The 18,561-nt window shown below is 36.2% G+C and overlaps 3 protein-coding genes across 3 annotated transcripts in view; 1 reads left to right on the forward strand and 2 right to left on the reverse strand.

The window, feature by feature from the left end:
• Positions 1-4,582: 4,582 nt before the first annotated feature.
• On the reverse strand, positions 4,583-11,814 carry LOC100176513 (serine hydroxymethyltransferase, mitochondrial). Its single transcript, XM_002126058.5, has 13 exons — positions 11,696-11,814; positions 11,186-11,305; positions 10,830-10,902; positions 10,323-10,445; positions 9,933-10,017; positions 9,454-9,535; positions 8,704-8,826; positions 7,970-8,130; positions 7,455-7,599; positions 6,947-7,046; positions 6,418-6,573; positions 5,822-5,929; positions 4,583-5,345 (listed from the first exon to the last, which is right to left on the reverse strand). The coding sequence occupies exons 1-13, from the start codon at positions 11,759-11,761 to the stop codon at positions 5,218-5,220; spliced, it is 1,470 nt and encodes a 489-aa protein (XP_002126094.1). The 5' UTR covers positions 11,762-11,814; the 3' UTR covers positions 4,583-5,217.
• Positions 11,815-14,894: 3,080 nt separating this feature from the next.
• LOC113475101 lies at positions 14,895-16,579 on the forward strand. Its single transcript, XM_026838683.1, has one exon. It carries the CDS (start codon positions 14,971-14,973, stop codon positions 16,180-16,182), a length of 1,212 nt encoding a protein of 403 aa, XP_026694484.1. The 5' UTR covers positions 14,895-14,970; the 3' UTR covers positions 16,183-16,579.
• Positions 16,580-17,031: 452 nt separating this feature from the next.
• LOC100182786 overlaps positions 17,032-18,561 on the reverse strand; it is an 8,415-nt gene continuing 6,885 nt past the window's right edge. Inside the window, exons 16-19 of the mRNA XM_026837291.1 lie at positions 18,125-18,218; positions 17,607-17,795; positions 17,461-17,547; positions 17,032-17,224 (exon numbers count right to left, since the gene is read on the reverse strand). Coding sequence (XP_026693092.1) covers positions 17,032-17,224; positions 17,461-17,547; positions 17,607-17,795; positions 18,125-18,218 — 563 coding nt within the window. The remainder of the gene's footprint in view (positions 17,225-17,460; positions 17,548-17,606; positions 17,796-18,124; positions 18,219-18,561) is intronic.

The following is an 18,561-nucleotide window of genomic DNA, read 5'->3' on the forward strand; positions in this document are numbered from 1 at the left end:
AGTAACATACATGGAGACTCGTAAGCTGGCACGAGGTGTTAAACCCGTGTGATGACGACTGTCGTTTTCCGGCCACGCGAGGATAAAGTAAGTTACATTCTTCTTCTTCATTCTTACCCACAAAGTAACATACATGGTAACTGGTAAGCTGGCACGAGGTGTTAAACCCGTGTGATAACGACTGTCGTTTTCCGGCCACGCGAGGATAAAGTAAGTTACATTCATTCATTCATTCATAGGAGTCGTGAGGATACGGTTTTATAAATCTGGGAATAAAACTTATCAAATAAGGCGATAAAAGACAGTGAAAACATAGACCATCTTACTCTAATCTACTAATACCTACAGTTGCATGGGGTCTCTATATTAAAGCAATCGATATGCGAGATCTATATACGAAGACAGGATAATTAGAAATGAATGAACGTGGGTGTTAAATTATGTTATAGAAGAGCTATATTGGAATACTGGCAAATATATACACTTTGGGTGGATCATATTCACTGTCGAGTTTTTATACACATTAAGCTCACTGTCGAATTAAAACATATAGGAAACTTTTTATATTACACTATAGGAGTATAGGCACACATTGTGTAGTCATACACCTCATGCTCACTGTTGAATTATAACATTGGTGTCTTCTTATACACCAGACACACATAGTGTATTTATACACCTTATGCTCACTGTCAAGTTATAACAGAAGTGTCTTCTTATACACCAGACACACATGGTGTGTTCACACATCTCATGCTCACTGTTGAATTATAACATTGTTGTCTTCTTATACACTAGGCAGACATAATGTATTCGTATGTTTTGCACATGACCCTATAATCTAACGGTTCAATGATAGTTAATGTTAAAAAAGCTGATGTTCATTGGCATAAAATAAATAAACCGCATTTTAAACTATAACATGTTAATATAATCACTTGAATAATAGTTTCAATATATAAACTAATCGATTCTATTTATAAATTATCTCATGGGACGTCATAACGATATAAAAGCGCTTTAAAATTTAAATTTTTATCTCGCAAAAATTATTGAGAATATTTATACTGAATCTAAATTGCTTTACGAAATCGCATGAATAATAATACGGTGGAGGAAGAAATGAAAAAATGAATATATGAATGAGGTAATAAAATGAGATATAAATGATTAAAAAGGTAAGTGAATGAATAAATGAATGTATAATAGGGTGGGGGGAGATATGGGACACCTTTTCATTCTATTTTCTCTTCCAATTTGGTAGTAAGCAAAAAACATTCGAAGAATTATAAAACCGTAACCTTACGACTTCCATAGACTGTTGGTAATTGTTTAAAACACGATCAAGATATTGGGATATTATGTGCTAAACGTGTCCCATCATCCCCCACCCTAATATAACTTATATTTACCTAGGTAACTTGTATAAAAACACAGAGGACATTTATTGTTTTTAGACATCAATACTTCAAAACATACATAAACTCTTAAAGAGCCTAAAACCTAAAACTAAATATTGTAGGCTGGGTTGGATGGGTTAAGGGGTGACACAGTTAGAGGGTAAAATTCTGCTACCATTCTGAGCGTGTGTGTCCTTGGGCAAGACACTTTTACGGTGAATATGCATATTATGTGTGCAAGGTCAAAGAACTGTTACCGTTACAAGGAACTACATTAAATAAACTTGTTGTTCGATTACAAATATCAAAGGTTGTGTATAGTTGGGGAAGATGGGCCACCTTTTTCTTTTATTTTATCGTCCCTATTTGGTAATCAACAAAGAACATTCAAAGAATTATAAAACCATATTCTCTGTTTAAAACACGATCGGGTTAGTTGGGCATTATATGAGCTAAAGTTGTTCCGTCTTTCCACACCATTAAACAATATGCAAAGGAATAGAAATTGCCAGCAAAACAACAATCGTTAACAAGCAAAGTTAAAATAAACGAAAACACTTTTAGTTACAAATCTAGTTCAAATTTTCTCTCCAAGTAATATAACACACAAAAGGCGCGAACACCAACCATATGGACCTCACAAATTAATTTTAATCGATTGATAATTCGTCACGCCTCGGTCGCCTTCGCGCTGACCAAGTTTAAAAATTTTCATGATCTGGATTGGCGGGGCAGAAAAACAACATGCGGAGCCACTGATCTAGTATTACTTAGAAAATCGCAAATCGTATACGCTTTACTTAGTTTTGTTGCAACTCTGGCATGGAATTAGTTTAACGCATGCTCTGTATTGTAGGGTCAAGGTCAATGTAGCCTACAGTACAGAACCTATATTCTTGTAACGTAGCGTTATACGTTATTTTGTAGTACCTTTAAATAGCGGTATGCGATGCGATACATTGCTTCATTTACCATTTATTAGAAAACAAACACGATTAAGAAATATAGAATATTATATGCTAACGGAATCCATCTTACCCCACAGTATAATATTCAAAAGTAACTTCTACAGCGACCAATAGCGTAAGCATTCTACCTATTTAAAGATCCAACGTAACCTGACATCCATATATATATATATACCTAACAACTTAACACATGATTTTATCAATATAATACAGATTGTATATAGTTTTGGACCAAATATTGTTACGTATATTGCCCTATTGTACAGGCAGACAATATGTATGGCAGATATAGGGTAAGCGAAACCTTTAACATAACTTGACTGCATTTAGAGTAAGACAAAATTAAGAACACTCATTCATTCTCTTTTCAATCACATTTGTTAATAAACAACAACATATTTAATTAAATAACCGACAACAAAAAGCGTTGTAAATTGTTAAAAACACGACCGGGGAACATGGAAGATATATGGGCTGACGGTATACCATCTTACCCCACTGTACTATATACATAATGTGTTAGACCTGGAACAGTTATAAAGCTTCAATGAGCCGTTCTCCTTACATCGCATATTCCTAACTTTACTGCTGTTTCATGACCAAAAACCCAGGTGAACACATAGGGTTACATACGTGGTAACTCGTAAGCGGCACGAGGTGTATGAAACAGAACACCCGTGTTATAACGACTGGTGTTGCCCCGCCATGCGGGAATAAACAAGATGCATTCATTTATTCACTTCGTTCTACTATAAAACCATGGTACACGGATATGACGTCAGTATGCTTCTATAATACACACTTAGTTCTACTGTAATAAAATAAATATCAGTATCAAGTCAGACCAATACATGCTTTCATTCTAACGCCCTAACCTGCCGCCCTTACTTAAAACTTATCCACACTACTAACCACGCAGAGTTTACAAGTGTCGAGTCCAAACCGGCAGATTATATTTTGGCGCTTTGAAATAGTAATCAATATGGAACGAGTTCTGCATTGCCTCGCGCTTCACAATTGTCGAGTAATGATTACACTGCGCCCAATAATTGTTCGCAACAAGGTCTCAAGAATCGAACTTTTTGGCCTCACAGCTTGCCCTGATTCCCCGCGCTTGCCTAATGAAATCCCGACTGTCAAATTAAACAGAAGCGGACATGTAATTAACTCTGCTATATTGTGACGCTGCAACCTGTCCTTTGTGACGCGTACGCCTCATCATGGTACGTCACAAAATCGTTAGCGGACCAGACTTTATCCCTTGAGACCTCAAGCTCCCACCGAGCTGCGCTACAGGGTTGAAATAATTTTGCCGCTTATCCTCATAAATTATTCACCGATATTGAATCCCTGGGTACGTTATGCCTGCACAAAAGTCACTCCACCAGCAACCCAAATAATCCTAACATGCTTGTTTGGGGATTAAGAAACATCCAAACTAAGCCAAACGAGCAAGCCAACAAAATGGGATTTTCAGCCAAACGTAAAACACAAAACCACCGAAGTGCAATTCACTGTCGTTCGCCCAAAACAAGTCTAAGCTATGCAATCTAACTTCGCCTTTTCTTATCTTATTACATCGAACCGGATAACGCAATCTCAGACGTTCAAATGCGCCACTGAAACGTTTTTTCTTTCGCCAAACTTTAAATACAAGCAAAACTCCCCGCACTTACCGCAAGCCCATAACTTAGTGCACGTTTTGATATTCTAGTAATAACTAAAACACCGTCTTCATATGACTTGTTTTGAATAAACGTAACTTGCTCATCCTCGCGTGGCGTGGCGACGACAGTCGTTATAAAATGAGTGTTCCGTTACGAAGACCTCATGCCCACTTACGAGATAACAATTTGCAATTTTGTGCGTGATTGTTTTTTTATATTAATATCATTTTTGTGCAACATTAGTGGCCAGATCACACATGTCCCCAAAGGTGGCGCCGAGCCTCGAATGCCGGATACTTTGGTTACAAAGCGAACAAGATATATAGTAGTGTGGGAAAAGATGGGACACCTTTCGTTCTATTTTCTCGTCCCATTTGGTAGTAAACAAAAAACATTCAAAGAATTATAAAACCGTACACTCCGGACTCGCATGGACCGTTGTTAATTGTTTAAAACACATTTAAGACATTTGGGTAATATGTGCTAAGGTGTTCCGTCTTCCTTCACCCTATACTGGCCTACTATATAATACAAACGACACGACAACGGAGGTCGGAACGCTGAACATTTATTGTGTACCAGTGTCTTGTGCTACAATTGCTTGAAATACAAGTTGCAATAATAATTGGTCGGCATTCATTAATACAACGTTCAGGCAAAAGGTAAAAATTTTGCAAGTAAAAGCTGGTGTAGGTTGGTTATATCATAGAACGTATTCGCTTTGAGAAACCCCGTTTTGCTATAAATGGTCACGTATTTAGGAGAAAGGTAATTTGCAAGCTGTTTCCAATTTAAGGAGATTTAGGTGTCGATTATCAAAATTTGAATTTTTTTTTTTTTTTGGTGGGGGGTAGGAGTTAAAAACTGTGGAGATTTTCTTAATAGCGGATATGTTATATGATATATAACTGTTTGCTGGTAAACCGGGGCAGGAGTTATGGGCTTGTGACGTCACAATACCATATTGTTGAAGCACCAGTAAGAATAAAATCGCAAAAGAGGTGCAAGTAATATGATATTGGGTTAAAACGTAAAAGTTTATTAAAATTTTAAAGCGAAAAAAATACGGAAGATTTTGAATTGAAAAGTGCAAAAAAGACTGATTAATAATTGTTCTAGTTATTTTTGGAGGAGAATTTACAATAATTCTGACATGGTCTGTTGCTGTATGAATAAAAACTTTTAATGGTCCTCGAACCCTGGCATTGGGAAACTACGAGCGAATTTTTCGACCTCGTTTCGAAGATTTGAGATTTTTTCAACTGTTTCAGGATTTGTTTCGATAAATGATTTGAAGTCCGCGAGTTTTTCTGCAATTTTGGAAGAAAACGCAAAAAAATAGGTAAGATACAAATATATAATATATTTTAACTACATATTCAACGGGTAAATCGTAAGCATGCGTATGAAACAGAAAACCCATGTTATAACAAAACACAAGAAACTCTGAGCTCCCCACAATCTTAACTTTATATTATGCCATGCAGCATCATTTTAATTAATACATACTTTGTGCAAGTTTCATCTCAGGAGGTTAATAGAAAAAATTAATAGAGTAACAATTCCTTACGTACAATATTGGTTATTGAGGTAATATTTGGGTGGACCTATATATGGCTTAATTCCATGTCTATGACAAGAACCTTACCAATGTATATAGAATCTACACATACAATTTTGGGGTAATGGGCCAAATCTTGCCTAAACCCCAGGCCTCGACAGGGACCTCACCCACATAGAATAGAACCAACAACTACACAACAACATCTATTCAACACAAACTCACTGGTTTTCTTCTTTGCTTCAATAGCGATCTCAACCCCTTTATCAAGAAAATCAACAACTTTCACAAAATCTTCTTCAACAAAGTCACGGGAGGTTAATGCGGGGGCACCTGGGTATAAAAGGGGTATTATGTTTGTAGAGGGGTGGTTTGTATGGTGGTGATATATCAGGTTTGTTGTGTTTACACCTCATGCTTACTTTAAGGTATAGTATGGTGGGGAAGATGGGACAACTTTTTAATCTATTTTCTCGTCCCATTTGGTAGTAAACGAAGAACATTCAAAGAATTATATAACCGTATTCCTACAACTCCCATGAACCGTTATTAATTGGTTAAAACACGATCATGGTATTTTGATATTGTGCGCTAAAGGTGTCCCATCTTTCCCCACTCTACTATATAACAAGAAAACACTCTTGTTATAACTTGACAGTCAGCATAAGGTGTATGAATAGTGAATACACTATGTGTGTCCTTTGTATAAGAAGACAACCATGTTATAACTTGACATTGAGCGTGAGGTGTATGATACAGCATGTGTGTCATAATGTCACCCATGTTACAGCCGAACAGCGAGCATGAGGCACACCACCCACCCAATCTCAACCCTCCTGGCATGAGAGCGCTTTTATCCCCCGGAACGCTGTTCTTGTTCACGGTAACCGAAGCAAGCTCGAGAACTTTCTCCGTTCGCGCTCCATCGATTCCCTTGGGTCGCAGATCAACGAGCACGAGGTGATTATCTGTCCCACCTGATGTAAAGTGCAAATGTATTATACTTGGTTTATAAAACTTACTTAATACAATAGTGGCTTCCACTCTGTGGGCCCTGACCAAGTAGCACCCGTTGTGCTATTACATAAATATGATAAACATCTGGCGAACAAATCAATGTTTTGAGAGTTGGTTTAAAGTGTCATACACCTGTCATCTGTGCATCTGAGACTTACAATTGGTAATGCAACAATTTCTAATTTCTAATATTAAAAATAATGTGGAAAACAACTTGTATTATGGTAATGGTAGTGAATCACCACTGCTGGAAAGCAACTAACTTGTTAAATTTTTGTACTTCATATATTTCGTACATTTAAATGCAAATATCATTAGGAAATGTCAAATTACCTGAAACGAGGTTGTAACCCCTTGCTGTCAACTCACTGGCCATGGTTGCCGCGTTTTTTAAAGTTTGAATTTGGTATTCCTTGAAAAATGGTTCCATTGACTAAAAAAAGGGTATCATTTTTTAAGTACATACTAATTTTAGTAATGTACTATATATTTCAACACAATAGACCAAAACACATAAAAATAAAAATAAAAAACAATTTTATTCTATGTAGGGGAGATCTTACAGTGTGACACATCATGGGACCCAAGGTTTAGGCCAGAGTTGTCCTATTAGCCTGACACCCAGGGTGCTACAAGTACAGCCCTATTAGTGACCACTGGGTTGAAGCAATTACTGTTATATATCTTGCACAAGGTCCAAGGATACATAAGTCCATCGAGAATATCTCTCTAATGACTGAGCTATGGCTCCAACTAATAAAAAAAGTAAAATGTAAAAACAAAACTATTAAAATAAACTTCCATTAAAAAAACATTTTTTTTCAAACAGTGTTGCACAAACCTGTTTTAATGCTACTGCAATAGCTGCAATTGCTGGGTTGTGTGGTCCTCCTTGTAAACTTGGAAACACTGCAAAGTTGATACGACTCTCCAAATCATACATCGTTTCTTTGCCCGTTTTCTTGTGAACACTTCGTACACCTTTCCTGTGTGGGAACTTGTTTATATGGAGTTGTTTAAGCTAAAGTTATGGACAAAGGTGGAAGTATAATGCTTTCTTGTTTATTTTTGTAGTAGGAAACCAAGAGGTTTAATGTAAAGGTGTTTCATCTCACACGTCGTGTATTCATACACCTCATGCTTTCGATTACACAAGTGATGTCCTTGAGGCTCTGGTATTTAATCCAGATTTATTAATAACCCCATTTTCTTACGTCCACTGACGGGTTTAACCATGTTTCCAGTTATACACCAGGCAAATATGGTAAATTCCCCCCTCACTATAAGGTCAGAATGCATTACACTTACAGCATAGAATTATACAAAGTACAACGAAAACAAAAAACAAGTATAAACCTGAAGAAAATGATTCCAGCCCTTGGCCCCCTCAATGTCTTATGTGTGGTAGTTGTAACGATATCACTGTGTTCGAATGGAGAAGGTACAAGTTGTGTGGCAACTAATCCACTTATATGTGCCATGTCTGACAACACATATGCGCCATGTTGGTCTGCTATCTGTAATATAGATATGTGTGATAATAAATATAATGCAATTAGACAACAGTTGATTGGATGATATAATATAAATAACTTTTATTTGTCTCTTCGATTACGGTAGCGAGGATTCAAAAATATTTTAAACGAAAAGGTAGGGTATAGCGACAAAACAACATTTGTTAAAAAAAAATTGTTTTTTAAAAAAGCGTGGTCGCCACACCTAGTCATAAAGACATATTTAAACAATAACTGTTTGAGTAATACCAATATTAAGATGCACCATGCTCACTGTCCAGTTATAACATGGCTCCGTATGTGTTATGGCGAGAGTATTTTTTTGGAATCTGGGCACAAACACATAATGTTTGCCATGAGTCTTTTTGTACACCAGGAAAGGCCTATGTTGTTTTTATACACATGTTATCTTATACATAATAGACACGTGTATGCATACACCTCATGCTTACTGTCAAGGTATAACATCAGAGCCAAATAAACAGATTGAATTCCACAGTTTTATTCCTCTGCACTTTACCCAACCTTACAGTATTAAACCAACGGAAAATTACGGTAACTTTCCCATCATCTTACCTCTCTCATCCTCTTATAATCGATGAGGCGTGAATAAGCGCTCGCACCAGCGATGATCATTCTCGGACGGAATAGCTTGGCACTGTTCTCTAATGCATCCATGTCAATGTAGCCAGTAGAGGGCTACAGAGAGCAATAAGTTAGGTTTATATTCGGAACACATCTACGCGTATACATTTCTATTTCAGAAACCATCTTTTTAAAAACACACATTTGTTTTATTTAACAAAATAGGATGTTTAAAATGGGTTAAATAGATCCATTTTCAGAGTTCAGTTTCAGACACATCTACTTTTAAACACATGCCAATTAGACACACCCACTTTTAAACACATGTATTTTAGACACACCCATTTTTAAACACATGTTTTTTAGACACACCCATTTTTAAACACATGTCTTTTGGACACACCCACTTTTAAAGACATGTCTTTTGGACACACCCACTTTTAAATACATGTGTTTTGGACACACCCACTTTTAAAGACATGTCTTTTGGACACACCCACTTTTAAAGACATGTCCTTTGGACACACCCACTTTTAAATGCATTTAGACAGCCCATTTTAGACATCTGCACAAAACGTCTATGGACTGTTAGGTTAATTTTTAAAGCAATAGATAACATAAGGCACCTACAACTACTTGTAGGCTACAAGTAGTAGGTAAAGAGTAAAACATTTAATACTGCCTTGTATTATGTACATACATACACCGGTACACGAACGCAAGATGTTAAAATAAACTTACATTAAGTCGATACGGCATCGATTCAAAATAAATACTTGTGGAAGAAATTCTCTTAGCGTCCGTCATAAAACCATGTGTTAAACTGTGAAATACAAAGAGTATGTTTATACTTTAAGCCAGGAAAGTCAAATAAAGGTTATGTTCTAACTCAGCAATTTCCAGAATGGGGTCGGTTTTTTTGCATTTTTCTTATAACATCTTTGGTTTTAATAGGGATGCGAAATATCAAAATATTTGCAGGAGTCCACTGGGCAAATTTTTTAGAAATGTTTGAAAACCGCTGCTATAACTAACCAGTATAAAAACTTTTACCGATTAGTGGTTTATCTGGTATAAAAAAAACTTATTTTCTGGTGTTTCCTAATTTCTTTAAATGTTTTTTTTTGTTTACTACCAAATGGTTCATGAAATAGAATGAAACAGTGTCCAATATTTCCCCATATTGTATTTTAATAACAATATATTTATTAATAACTTACTGTCCACCATCAGGAAGATCCAACCCCATTATTCTATCATGCGGTTTCAATACTGCTGTGTAAGCTGCAAAGTTGGCAGGAGAACCTAGAGGTATGTGTTGTTATATATGTGGTGGTATAACATAAAGTGAAGGCATATGTCCAAATGCATAGGCATTGGTGCACAGTGTTATTGTAAGTGGGCATGAGGTGTATGAAACAAACAACCGTGTAATAATGATTGCCATTGTACGCAACAATAAAAAAGAAATATTCAAACATAACATGACACAGGCCTTCGAGATTTTTGAAATGCATTAATATCTGACATTTTTGGTCTAGTGTGACAGATGCATTTATACAGAATAAGCAATTATATTGTTAAGTCTATAATTATACCACAACACCCACCAGAATAAGGTTGAACATTAACGCCCCATTCATCAGGGTTAAGATGGAAAGCTTCCAAAGCACGCTTCTGGCACAACAGCTCAAGTTCATCAACATTTTCAGTACCACCATAATAACGCTGGCCTGGAAGACATATTGTGTTAAATATATATAAATGAAATATAAATCTATGAGTGAATAAATAAACATTAAATTGACTCATTGGGGTCCAGACCAAAAAGTAGCAGGGTTTTTGGGATAGAATCTCTATTATTGATTGTATTTTTAACTACCCAGTAGGGAGTAGGGTCTAGATGGTAGTTTCCTGCGTGTTGGGTAATAGACCTACATCTTTGGTCTTAGTTGTGCCTTACCAAAGACCTCAACCATATAGAACAGAATCTCTATTATTACATGTTTATAAACTGCCTCAGTCTAGGTAATAGAACCATGGTTTGAATTAGTAAACGCAACATAGCAATAATACTAATATGCTTAATATTATTTACAATATTATAACATAACCACCTGGGTATCCTTCTGAATATTTGTTCGTTAAACAAGACGACATTGCTTCAATGGCAGCTCGTGAGCAGAAATTCTGAAAAAACATCAAATTAGAAACATAATAAAACTGGATATTTTTTCTATCGATTCAGTACATGTTCACAAAAATTGGTCCTTAATATCAGAATTTTTCAAAGGTTTTGACTTTCTTTACCCCTTAATAGTCTGCTGGTGTATAACAAGGAAAAAGGGTACTAGACTAAATTGCAAATGCCGGTACAAGAACGACATAGGTCTTCGATTTTGAAAACTTTTTCTATCTATGTTATCTTGACCGACGAGACAAAATGATATCGTTCATTCATAACATCACCAACCTCCGACGCTATAAGTTCCAACCCTCTTAGTTGACGATCTTTTTCATTCTTGATGATTCTTAATATTTCTGGATCTTCAGATTCTAAAGATTCTCTTCCGGTCCATTTGGAACTGAATCTCTGTAGATATAAGAAGAAGGTGTTCATATAGCTAGGATAAAGTGTTAACTGACCACAGCACAGTTGGTGCCTGTAACCCAGAGGTAATGGGTTCAAGGCTTGTTGCTGATACCATTGTGGGCGTATGTGTCCTTGGGCAAGACACTTAACGACAATTGCTCCAACCCAGTGGTCACTAATGAGTTGTCCAAATTATCGGCCATACATATAAAAACCCTTAAAAATAATCACCCACTTAAATTATATTGTCAACATACATGGTAACTTGTAAGCTGACAGCCTGACACGCGGTGTATGAACACCATGTTATAACAACTGTTGTTTCCACAATCAGGGATAAAGTAAGTTAAATTAATTCATTTATTCACTCCATTTGGCATTCATACTTACAGATAGTGGTGAAGCGTTCACAGCATATACTTGTTGAATGAGGCGTGGATACAATCTACTTAACATGTTGAATATTGAAGAATTCCAGATGTTTTAATTATCGACAAATTATAAACGCTACAAACAAAATACAATATATTAAACATAATATATAATATAGATATATATACATTGTTGCTGCCTGTCATGTTGTAGGCTGACAAAGATCTCCCTGCAATGTGATGCAGCACGTTTTTGTGCATTTTCAAAGTTAATTTTCAAAATGAATGCCTCTTTTTAAAAAATATTAGACAGCCGGTATCAGTGACTTAAGGAACATTTTTAGACCAAAATTATACTGGTTACCAGTTGAAGGATTATATACTAACTAAGTCGGTTAATCTTATTGTTAAAAACCAAGCCTTTATCACTGTATGCCCTTAAGTGCCCTATCCAAAGATATTACCACGCTTATTCTTAAATGTAAATATGATTTTAACTATAAGCGTGTTTTAACGACTGTTATTTGATCACTATATCCAGTCATTTTGTTTTAAATATTTTTAAATATAGTAATCGAAGAGACAAATAAAGGTACAATTATGATTATTAAACTCAGTATATAAATATGACTTATGGCTTTTCAATTTAAAATAGCATTGTTAAATATACAGCCATATTGTTTACGCAATAAAAGGCGCCGATCTAGTTTGTGCTCCTATTATTACATCATACAAACCAATAGTCTACATTTTATTATGTCACTAAACCAGTATACAGTTCATTGTCATGGTCAATACAAACTTGTAACTTGAATCTAGTATTATGATAATATACAAACAAAAGAACTTTGTTTTATGCCAATGTTATAAATTGCTTACTAATAACGTAATAATCAATTGCATAACGTTTTACTGTAGTTTATTTTGTTTAAAAAGATTAAATACAAGCAATACTATAACACCAAACGTATACTGTAACTGTCTAATTTGTTATAACCGATTTTAAAATTGCTTAAATGTCCATAAAACTAACTTAGCCTGCCTAAATTACATGTATATGCTAAATGGCCCACTTCCTGACAATTTAAACGAACAACTGTGCAGCATGTTTTTAATCAAAACATCCTATGCCGATAATTCGAAATTAAATTGCTGACGTCACATCGTGACAGCTGAAATTGTTGTCATCCTAATTAATGACGTCATAAATTACGCATAAATTCTTTCCTCGCAAATAAATTGTTTTATGATCGTCATAATGCGTATAAATTCCTGCTAATGTACAAACAGTATATATATAACATCTCATATTTTATTCTAGAATACAAGACAATGATATGCCCTGACATTTGACCTTACACCGACAATAGTAATTCGACATCTCAGCTTTACGTTCATGAAGCACTTTTTTGACCATTTCAATTTATAAGGCTCAAATTTAATACCTGGTTGCGACAAAACTTGGCCTGTTATCTTATCTTACCGATAGATGGTTATAGTAATAGCAATTCATTGCTATTACTACAACTACAACTGCACGCGGCATTCCAGCTGACGTTCGCACATTTTTAGTGCCTTTATAGTGTGCAGCGTAGCGTGACGGGTGATTTTCGTGGTGATTTTCCACTCTTGGAAACTCGATAGCCGCGCACCGCTATGCGCTATACAATCTACTTAAGTTTACAAGTATTATCTGTTAAGTATGCTCTTACAGTGCTGCAAACTTCCTGTATTAGGCTTGCCTAAATAAAATAAAGATGGTTGGCGCCACGATTTTGAATACCCATAGTTGCAATTAATAAATCTTCCGGTCAGGGATATCCCCAGCAAGAAAACTACTTAAAAAAACGCCTACGGGCACCAAAAAAATGTTTTACACAAAAACATTGGTGCAAAATTGTCTTGACGAAATCGCGGTTTAATAACACCCATTATATTATGCAATATACTTTAACGGCATATTTGTAGCTAGGTAAGTTGTAGACGAAACCGCAACGTACACATATCATATGTACATAGCCCACATTTAATGATAAATACATATTTGCGATATGCCCACAAAACATTGAAGACACTAAATGATTTCAAACACGTGTTACTGCAATGTCGGCAATAAAACAAAGAATTAATATATTTTAATATATACGTAGGCTGGGGTAGGATGGTTCTTGTTTTCATTCTCCTTTATCGTCACTTTTGGTAATAAATAAAGAATGATATATTGTTGGGTAAGGGTCGTGTTTTGAACAATCAACAACGGTCAATGACATTTGTGAGGATACGCTTTAAAATTCTTTGAATGTTTTTTGTTTACCACCACATATGTGTTGTTTATTTGAACGTAGCGTTGGCCTATGTTGCTTTTGCTACACACCTCTTTCTGACACGTCGGCTAACCTACTATTAATTAAGCTGCATTGACCTACGTTCCAAAACACGAGATTTTACCGTCAATTTTGGTCAGTATCGATTCCCGAGTTTTGTTGCCACCTAGCGGGAAAGAATTTATATTTATTTACCACTCGGTCACGACTCCCACCAAGTGGTCACTAACAGTTGTCCAAATTGTCTGCCATGTGAGACAATAAAATCCCTCGCGAGAAATTTTACCAACAAAGTTAACATACGTGGTAACTTGTAAGCTGGCACGAAGTATGTGAAACAGAACATCCATGTTATAACGACTGCTGTTGTACCGCCACACGGGGATAAATTAGTTCTACATGACTACATAATTTAGGCGACCCAATAGTGACCCCGGGTTGGAACAAATATCGTTACGTCTTTGCAAAAGATACACGCCTACAAAAAAATGAATTAATTTAGGTTGGCTAAAGGTTATTCTATAGTTAGAAACCCATGACCAATAAGCATTATTACGCAATAATAATGTCACTAATATGTCACTTATATTCACATCATTTCGTTTATATTTATATGAAAATATGAATAAATTTCGCCAACGCTTTATGAGTAAAGAATTGCATGCGTATGGATGCCTACGCTACATAACAATTACGCGAGCTACAAAACATATAATGCATTATACTTTGTGTACTGATGTGTATACAGTAGACAGAATAGTTTCTTATATACTATAAACTGTTAACTATAAAACCTATGCAAGTTACAGAGAGATGTATAAGCTGTTTTGCTGCTATATAGTACTTTACTTTCTTTTCACTGTTATAATTAAGTTTTTTTTTGTTACTGTATTCGAAAAGAAAGGCCAAATTAATATATTATATTGTTTATGTTAACTTTTACTTTTATAGATATAGAGACATACAGATTATGGGTGTTTCGACTCAAGCTTTTGACGTCACCACAAGCAACATCACCATGAGTGACGTCATTACAAGAAACACCAAAATCAGTGACGTCATTATTGTACCGAAAACTTTTCAAGTCCAGTTCATTGTTGCGCTGATAGTGGAAGCTATTATTGCGTCGTGTACAATATGGCTTGGAGCTTCGTTAATTCACTATGGCATCAGAACCAACCGATTTAAACGTCGAAGTGGAACGGATTTCAATGGCGGTATTGTTTATATATTCGCTGTTCTATCTACTGTAACATTGTTGGCAAGAATCTGCTCTTCTATTGTCTTCATTTCACTCCCTACGTACTTGCCTGGGTTTGATGCTGAATGTGAACGTGTGACCGATGCGACTGTCGCACTTTACATGTTCGCTTTGCTGCCAGTGTACTTCTTATTATGGATGAGACAAAGAGCGCTTTACTCTCATCCCACGATGGCCAAGTCGTACAGCAACTTCATCATATTTCTCAGTTGGTTTAGTATAGTGTTTCTATTGGCTGCTAGCGTGGCTACGCTGTTTATTTTTGTCGTGCCTGTGACGTCAAAATCAGGTTACAGCGGTTGTGAGCATCGAGATACAAGCACAAATATTCTTAATTTAGTAGCTACGGTTATAACGGTAACCGCTCAAATCCTGCTGCTTGTACTGTTCATTATTCCTCTGCGTCGGCATTTAGTAACTCCAAAAGCCACTTGTTCAGCTAGGGAAAGTTTCCGTAAGAAGACACCCCGACCACAGACAATTACGGAACGTGGTAGTTCTAAAATGAGCAAGCTGCCGGCTTCCCGACCGAGAATGGGATCGGCAGTTTCTACCAGAAACCGCCCGGGTTCGAAACACAAATCCCGGCCAAGCAACCGAGTTGTCCGGATCCTGAAACGGTCGATTATTTTCGCTTCAATCTGTCTTCTTACTGACCTGACAGCCATGCTTATTACGACGCAGGCACTGCCCAGAGAAGGTTCAAGAAACTTCGGTTACGTAGCATATGACGTCAGCCTGCTTGCGAACCTCATTTGCATAATCCTTTCATTCGAGAATTACGTGACGATGATGTTTTCGTGTTGCACAAGAAAAGTGACGTCACCAACTGATGTGACGTCAACACACAACAATTCGACGTCACCGCCCTCAATGAAAGAGGAAAGCACGACACAGAACAATGAGCTGACATCCAAATAAGCGGGGAGCGTTTATTTATTAGACAATACTGCGAATATTTATTAAACAATTATGGAACTTCTAATTGATTTATATTCTGAACATACTTTTTATAACTCTGTATATTTTGTTTTTGTCATTAAATGCGATACATTGAAGCCGGTAATTTGGAACGAAAACCGCATTTTAAAAAGAACTAAAACAAATCTTGTACGTTTTGAATTCTGATAAAACTTTGTTAATAGTTGCGACAGTGAACAGTATTTTTACCAAGCGAAGTTTTTTTTATTCCAAATTTTCTTTTACTGCGTATAAATAAGGTTTATTTAAATTTTACCATCTTTGCATTTTCGTTACCCGCTTTCTATTTATCAACTGACATAACATTTTTATTCTATTATAAAATGACGTCATAATAGAGATATCAGTTTATTGATTCACATAATGACCATTGTTACGTAGGTGGCAGTACCACGTCATAACAGCAGCTTCTATCTTCGATCGCGCGTCGAAATTAAATGACGTCATAATCTATCTTGTTAAACAAAGTGACGTCACAGACATGCTTTGTTGAAACTTTACAGTAACGTCATAATCACGATGAACTTCTCGAATACGATGATTGTGACGTGTACGACCGACCACGTGATCTACGACGCGACCGGCTTCTGTTAAAATAAAAATTAGTGATGACGTAACATACCATGACGTCATAATACTAACCTTCCACGACGAGAAGCGCTGGAGTCGGAAGAGTAGTCACGTGAGCTATGACGTCTAAAATCAAGGAAGCGGAAAGTGTTAATAAAACGTGACGTCATTAAATGTTAGGTCATTCAACATGACGTCATTGTATGTGACGTCATTAAGTTACCTTGATCTAGTGGAGCGGTAGTGACGACAAGGTCGATCAAGGTCGCTATCCGATGATGACGTAGACGGTGAACGGGTGTGACGTCGTCGGTCACGTGAGCGGCTGAAAAGGATTATGGATTTCTTGTGTGACGTCATAAAAGCAATATGTGTATCAGTTAACATTACAGTGATGGTTGCGTGTTCTATTCTATATGGGTATGGTTCTCATTAAAGAACTGGTGGTTTTAAAGCCAGACATGACCGATTACAAAACCACTCGCAGAATGCTCATATGTATAGAAGTATGAATAAATAAATGAGATTTATTCGCTCTCGCGTGGCGGATAACAACATTTGTTATCCATGTTATGTTCCATACACCTCGTGACCAAGTTACCACGTATATAACTTTGTGATACAGTGATAGTTACAATAAAAACCAACCTTCGCGACGACGAGGAAGAGAAATATGACGATCGACTTCTGCTTGAATCTCTGTCGCTAGATGGCGATCGTGAGTACGACGAAGATCTAAAGGTGTGTGAAGATTATTTATTTATTGAACAAAATATGGGAACATATTTTCCAACCTGCTGCTACTGCTGTAACTATGACGTCGTCTGTTTCTATGACGATGACGTGACGTACTTCGACTGCGTGACGTATAATCGCTTGATGATGAATGACGACCACGTGACTTACGTCGTCGATGACGTTTGCGTGTTCGGTGAGGCGTGACTGAACGTGACGATGCGGGGGAAGGAAGTTTGACGTCATCTCTGTGATGTCATAATGTATATTGTCATAATACAATGTATTAATAAATTAAACTGTGTCTTTTTGTTTGCATGGGCAAAATGCTAGAATGAAATGCAAAACAAATTATACTGTATTGTGGGTTTATCAGACCGCTTTTATTCAAAACTTTTACTTATGTAGTTAAAAACAAGTGTACATTAACTGATCAAACAAAAAACTGAAAACAATAAACACAAAGCTTTTTATAACATATGTACATTTTCACTATGAGCAGACAGACAACTCACAAAAGCTATTTATAATTCGTTAAAAAATGTGATCAAATGGAAAATAAAATACAAAGGCTTACTTGTCGGGATTGAACTGTCTTTGTAAAGATTCCTCAGTGATATCTTTACTTGCAAACAAACTTAAGACAGCGTGGTCGCTTAATCTCTTCGAGTCTGTGGGTAAAAATTGGGGTTAGTGGTGAGTAAGAATTGTAGGCGTAAGTGTCTTTGGGCAAGACACTTAACAGCAATTCTTTGACCCAATGGTCACTAATGGGTAAAATTGGTAGTCCAAATTATCAGCTAAGCTATATATAAAAATAAAAAAAAATAAAAAGTAATGTATATATAAATAACAATGTAAAACTTATGTACATATAAAAAAAAACAAACTTAAATTAAAAATATAAAATACGAACAAACAGTTATGTAAAATTATAAAACAACGAACCGAAAACTGGCTCCGGTGGTTTTGATGCTTCGTCTGGTAAGGGTGGGGGGTCCGAGGGCAGCGGGG

The sequence above is a fragment of the Ciona intestinalis genome, chromosome 1 (genome assembly GCF_000224145.3).
Source record: "Ciona intestinalis chromosome 1, KH, whole genome shotgun sequence".
NCBI lineage: Eukaryota > Metazoa > Chordata > Ascidiacea > Phlebobranchia > Cionidae > Ciona > Ciona intestinalis.

Excerpts from the sequence above, each read along its gene's own strand:
- LOC100176513 (XM_002126058.5), bottom strand. The coding sequence starts at position 11,761 with ATGTTAAGTAGATTGTATCCACGCCTCATTCAACAAGTATATGCTGTG. Across the intron at positions 9,536-9,932 it reads GATCTTCCTGATGGTGGACA|TTTAACACATGGTTTTATGA; the intron begins GTAAGTTATTAA and ends TGTATTTCACAG. Across the intron at positions 5,930-6,417 it reads GCCAGGAGGGTTGAGATTGG|GTGCCCCCGCATTAACCTCC; the intron begins GTGGGTGGTGTG and ends TTTTATACCCAG.
- LOC113475101 (XM_026838683.1), top strand. The coding sequence starts at position 14,971 with ATGGGTGTTTCGACTCAAGCTTTTGACGTCACCACAAGCAACATCACC.